Source organism: Poecilia reticulata, chromosome 10 (assembly GCF_904066995.2).
Source record: "Poecilia reticulata chromosome 10, P_reticulata-male-v2, whole genome shotgun sequence".
Lineage (NCBI taxonomy): Eukaryota > Metazoa > Chordata > Actinopteri > Cyprinodontiformes > Poeciliidae > Poecilia > Poecilia reticulata.
This window is the reverse complement of record NC_088839.1, coordinates 12,871,957-12,877,012: the sequence shown is the minus strand read 5'-3', so window position 1 is coordinate 12,877,012 and position 5,056 is coordinate 12,871,957. Positions and strand designations below refer to the sequence as shown.

Genomic DNA, 5,056 nt, shown 5'->3' with positions numbered 1-5,056 from the left:
GATTCCGTTTCTCTTTCGTTTATCTTCTTAGCAACGAACCATAACTGAAAAGTCTGAATGAACAGGCGCAACTCAATACATTAGATTATCATTAAACAGTTATTCAGTTCAATAAGTAAGTGAATCGACACAAGAAGTGAACATTGAATTTCAAATTTTTAATTTATTTCTGAAATTCAATGTTCTGATCAAAATAATTGGACTGTTTAAAGCTGGACAGTTTAAAATGGTTCCAGTTCAGTCACTGTTCATGACAGTAAGATACAGAAGAAGAATACAAAAGAAAGTCTTGGCTAAAGAAGCCAGCCGTTCAGATGTAGCCAGAAAAAAAATCTATCTAAAGCAGCAGTATAACTCTTACATCTTCTTTTTTTTTTTTTTACATACTTATTCTAACTCATGATCTGTGAAAAGACGTAACTCATCCACCTCCTCCCATTGCTACAATTGCTGTCTGTAAGAATACACCGCTTCTGATCTACAGCTAATCTGAGCCAGAACGAGCATCTCTGCGCCGTCAGTCAGGCTCTTGTTTGTGCTGCTAAATGCGGCAACAGTGGAGGAACAACTTACTGCTACAGAAAAACTGCTTATCCACGGTCATCAGAGGCCACGCTAACTACGGCTAGCATTCATTAGCAAACTCCATGGTGGTGAACCAGCTGCAGTGTAGCAGAGAGCGAGGGGAAAGGGTGCGAGAAACGCATGCATGAGGATGATTGATGGCGCTAAAACCCTCCTCCTGGTTCTGATTAGTTCTTTCTGACAGATGTGTATCTCTAGATGCAGGAGAAGGCAGAAATGAGCCTGAATTTTCTTTCCTGAACCAGAGGCGAATTCAGTAGCACGTTACCGGGGAAAAGGAGAAACACCTAAAGTTTAGCGGAGACAAAAGAACCAGGAACGTGAACAGACTGGAGGCCCTCTATTAAAGCAACCTTTCTGCCACGTTGACACAGAAGGCCAACCTGTTTTACTGCTCTTATGTAACGTTCTGAATTAAAAAAAAGTCTTTTTGCTCCAATCGAAACTACCGTGTTATGATTCAGTACAAAATCATCCTTTTTATTTGAATTACTGAGATGAATTAACTTTTGGACGGTACTTTTAACTTATCGAGATATATACCTCCTGTACACACTGAGAAGATTGCTGTAGAGTAAAAAAAAAACAAAAAAAAAAACACTGGCTTGATTTTACAGAGAGTTTAACAATTACTCATAGATGCTGTAGATGGAACCTTTTAGTATATTTTCTCCCATAAGCGTGTAAAAATGACCCGAGGTGGACTTTGAACGCACACGGCACTCATTTTCCCCTCGGCTGGCAGGCCGAGCCAACACCCTGCAGCCCGTCGCTGGGTGACGCGACGCTGTGAGGCGGCTTTAAGCTCTCACCGCCATCATCACGCTTACGTCCACCTCTGATAAGAGGTGCTCTGTGTGACTCACTCCTTCAGTCGCCCTACATCCCTCCGTTTACCTCCGTCACTTCGCCTCTTACTGGTGGCGTCCATCCAAATGTGGCCCACCTCCGTCGAATGACACAAAGAGCATAATTACACGTTTCATCCACTGATCCACTGCACGGGGTCTGCATGAATGCCTGAAAATAAAAAACCTCACACCAAACGCAATGAGATGATCCAACTTTAAAAGTCACATTAATGAGACAAGAAGGGATAAATTGTCTTTATTTCTGACTAAGTGAGTCATAACATGTAAAAAAAAAATAATTAAAAAAAGGGAGGAAACTACATATAAAACATAAAAATATAAATGTATAGAAAATGATTCATCATTTTTGTCATAATACTGCCACCCAGTGGCTGGTTAAAGGAACTTCAGGCACATATCTATAAGTCCATTTGCTGAGGAATGAAAAGCCGGATCTGCTCAGGAGGTCTTCGCTCGTGTTGATGTTGGCGAGATGTTACCTGCTCAAAGGTCTTCTTCTGTGGTATGATATTACACATTTGATGAGGCTAAGGAAGCGGTCCCTGGAGACGAGTAGAAGTCACAGAAGCCCTCCTCAGACAGGTGACCGTACTCGTTGTTGTAGAAGGTCTGTCCCGTCAGCTTGCTGAAGAAGTTGGGACGGAGTCCGGAGCTGCCGCTGTTCGGACCCAGGGAGCAGTGGGAGGCCGTCAGCGGCTCCGTGCTGCTGGTGCTGCTCATCCGACTGGGGGAGACGGCAACAAAGGTCAGAGCTCAGACTTTACCCACCTCTGTTTGTATGTGAGCAACGCAGCCTCCAGTTAGCAGAGTAGCACTAGAGTACCCAAAATTAGCTTTGAGAAAGAGTAGCACTGCTGCGACATATTTGGTAAAAAAAATCACTCAAGTACTAGAAAGACTGTAAAGACACGGTAGTGGCACAATCATGCTGTGGGGAGATAAATTCAGACCAATCCTGGAACAAGATGTTTTAGAGGCGACAAAAAGACCAATGACTGTGGTGGAGTTTCATCTTCCAGCAGAACAATGAGACTTGGAGCTACTGCAGGGGTCAGCAAAGTTTTCCTTTCAAAAAGCCTCTTCTGCTACAAATGGAAACTCACCTGGAGCTACAGAAAACTGTTTTGTACTACATCAAATGTTTCATTATGAAAGCTAACAACATTTAAACTAAAATGTATTTGTAAATGTGTTTTAGAAAAGAAAAAAACACCACTTTGCAGAATGAGGTGAGCATTTTATATGTATGTGAAAAATTAACAAAAATATATGGCATACTTTGAAACTAGTTACTTTTAGAAAATTGCTGAAATATTAAAAGATTTTTCACAAGAACTTAAAATCTTAAATAGTACTTTAAATCTTGCTTGATCATTTCAATTTAGGAAAGCTTTAAAGAGTTGCCAGAAAACTCAATAAACTTAGGTGTGATTGTGGCTTTTTGAGTTTTATTAAGAACCGAACACATCACCTGTGCGACTTACAGTAACCCGTTTTAGCTCTGAAAGCTAGGAACTGCCTTCAAGATCCTCTTTCACACTCTGCGAAGTTGCTGGGTCCGGTGTACGTCCTCATTTCTGTTCGCAGCTGATGTCATTTCTCAAATATTCTCTGAAAAGCGCTTCTCAAAACATGACTAAAAATGGGCCCCCGAGGTCTAAATGAGTCACACTGTCGTCTGCTTCCATATGTAGATTGAGAGCCTGCTCGTGCATATTTTCTCTGCAGAGCTGGTTTCGCTGCACATGAAACGGCGAGTGACTCCTCCGCCTCTTCCTGCCGAGGAACAACGTTTTCTCGTGTTGACTGAAACATGTGGAAATGGTGAAATGGTGTCATTTGGGCGAGCGACGAGCGCGCGCATCACCCCAAAACGTCAAACGCTGCCGCTAAACAGCCGCGTTCAAAACCCGTCTCGCTTTCCGCTTTCGGTGACGCCGAGCGCAGCTTTTGAGTGACGAACCTTTTCAACACGGCTCCCCTGTGGCTGTGCTCGATTCTCTCAAATTCCTCGGAGGCCAGAACCATCCCGCTGTCGGTCTGGTTGTCCTGGAGGAGGGAGGGGCGACATGTAAATTAGGTAGAGTTTTGGAAAGCGGCGCCTTGCCGGTAATTATCCGAGGAGAAAAATCCCCAGAGACCAAAAAAAACAAACAAAAAAAAGGTCATCAGTTGGTTTCAGTAAGTAAGAAGAGAATAAAAGAGCTTACCTGTGGAGGTTTCTGTGAATTCATCCCCAGTGGCATATCGTCAAATGTCTTGACTCTGGGCTGGCATGTTTTAGACACACAGCCGGCGAAGGGAACGCAGTTATAATACCTGGACGGGAAGCGGAGAAAAGCTCCTCAGGTTAAAACCGCGACATACGCAGATCAAACAAGACAAAAACAGTTTGTACTTGACGCCTAACAGAAGGTTACAGGATTAAACGGATGAATTTAAACAATTAATAATCCTAATAAGATAATACAGAACATTTTCTACTGTTTTCTTTTTGTAAAATACATTTAGTTCTTGTAGTTTACCAGTCAAGGATCAAACCAACGTTACATTTATTCAGGTTTCCACTCCTTCCAACTTTTTCTTCTCAGAATCTCACATCAAGTTATCGACGCCAAACGTAAGTCAGCCACATTAGACTAGATTATATTTTTTAAATATGAATTAAAGTGACAATGAATGTGCAATATTAGGGAACATTTTGTGGGATTTTTATGATCGATGCTAGGTTATTTTTATATGGTAATGGTGTTCATTAAGAAAAAAGATTTAATGTATTTCATGAAATATTTGAAGATTCAGCATTTCCTTTAAAACAAAGTGGTGAGTCCAGTACGAGTTGGAAGTCGGTGCGCACATCTATTTCTTCCATCTCTCCATGATTTCATTCATTTAGCAAAAAGGCAAAAAATAGGTTATCAGATTTCTGCAAAATGTCGGCCGTTTTAAAAATACACCAGCGCACAAAATGGCTTTCACCCGAGAAAATCTGATTTTCTCTTTCACTTTTGTGACACCATTTGAGTCAGAAAAAAAAAATACATGATCATTGCCACTGATTTAGGTTCAGCAAAAGTAATGACCAGAAAAGGGAAAAAAAAGCCTAAGTAAAACCCAAAAGAATGTTATTGTATAGACCACATTTAATTTAATTCCCTCCAGATTATTTATACGACTCTGATTCACGGCAAATGTTGTCTCAAGGGACTTTATAAGACAAACAGATCCAGTTTATTTACAGAAGTATATAAATCAATCCAGATATGTAGACAAATTCAAAGCCAGCTATATGCACTTCACTTCCAACCTCAGTTATTAGGTTAAATGGGAAAAAGGTTTTTTATAAGGAGACACTTCGAGTGACTGACTGATATGTGAGTAAAGTAAGTAAATTGTATGTATAAAGCAGCCTTCACAGTAATAAAAACACAAAAAAACAGATGCTTTCCAATAAAAAATGTCCATGTGGAACTAAAACACAAAGGAGAAATACGATACCGACCTGATAAATCTACCTGCCAACAGGTTGTTTATCAGGATAATATTGGATTTTTTTTTTTTTGTCCAACAATCATAAGCAAAACTGTTTGGAATCTGCT

At 40.7% G+C, this 5,056-nt stretch overlaps 1 protein-coding gene across 2 annotated transcripts in view; it reads right to left on the bottom strand.

Annotated features, from left to right (window-relative positions):
• Positions 1-1,677: 1,677 nt before the first annotated feature.
• flt4 (fms related receptor tyrosine kinase 4) overlaps positions 1,678-5,056 on the bottom strand; it is a 60,680-nt gene continuing 57,301 nt past the window's right edge. Inside the window, exons 28-30 of one of the 2 annotated variants that reach the window (XM_008419919.3) lie at positions 3,668-3,776; positions 3,421-3,506; positions 1,678-2,181 (exon numbers count right to left, since the gene is read on the bottom strand). In XM_008419919.3, coding sequence (XP_008418141.2) covers positions 1,968-2,181; positions 3,421-3,506; positions 3,668-3,776 — 409 coding nt within the window. In that variant the 3' untranslated portion in view covers positions 1,678-1,967. Of the gene's footprint in view, positions 2,182-2,942; positions 3,264-3,420; positions 3,507-3,667; positions 3,777-5,056 lie in introns of those variants that run through there. The other variant, XM_081611395.1, reaches the window with a different exon arrangement.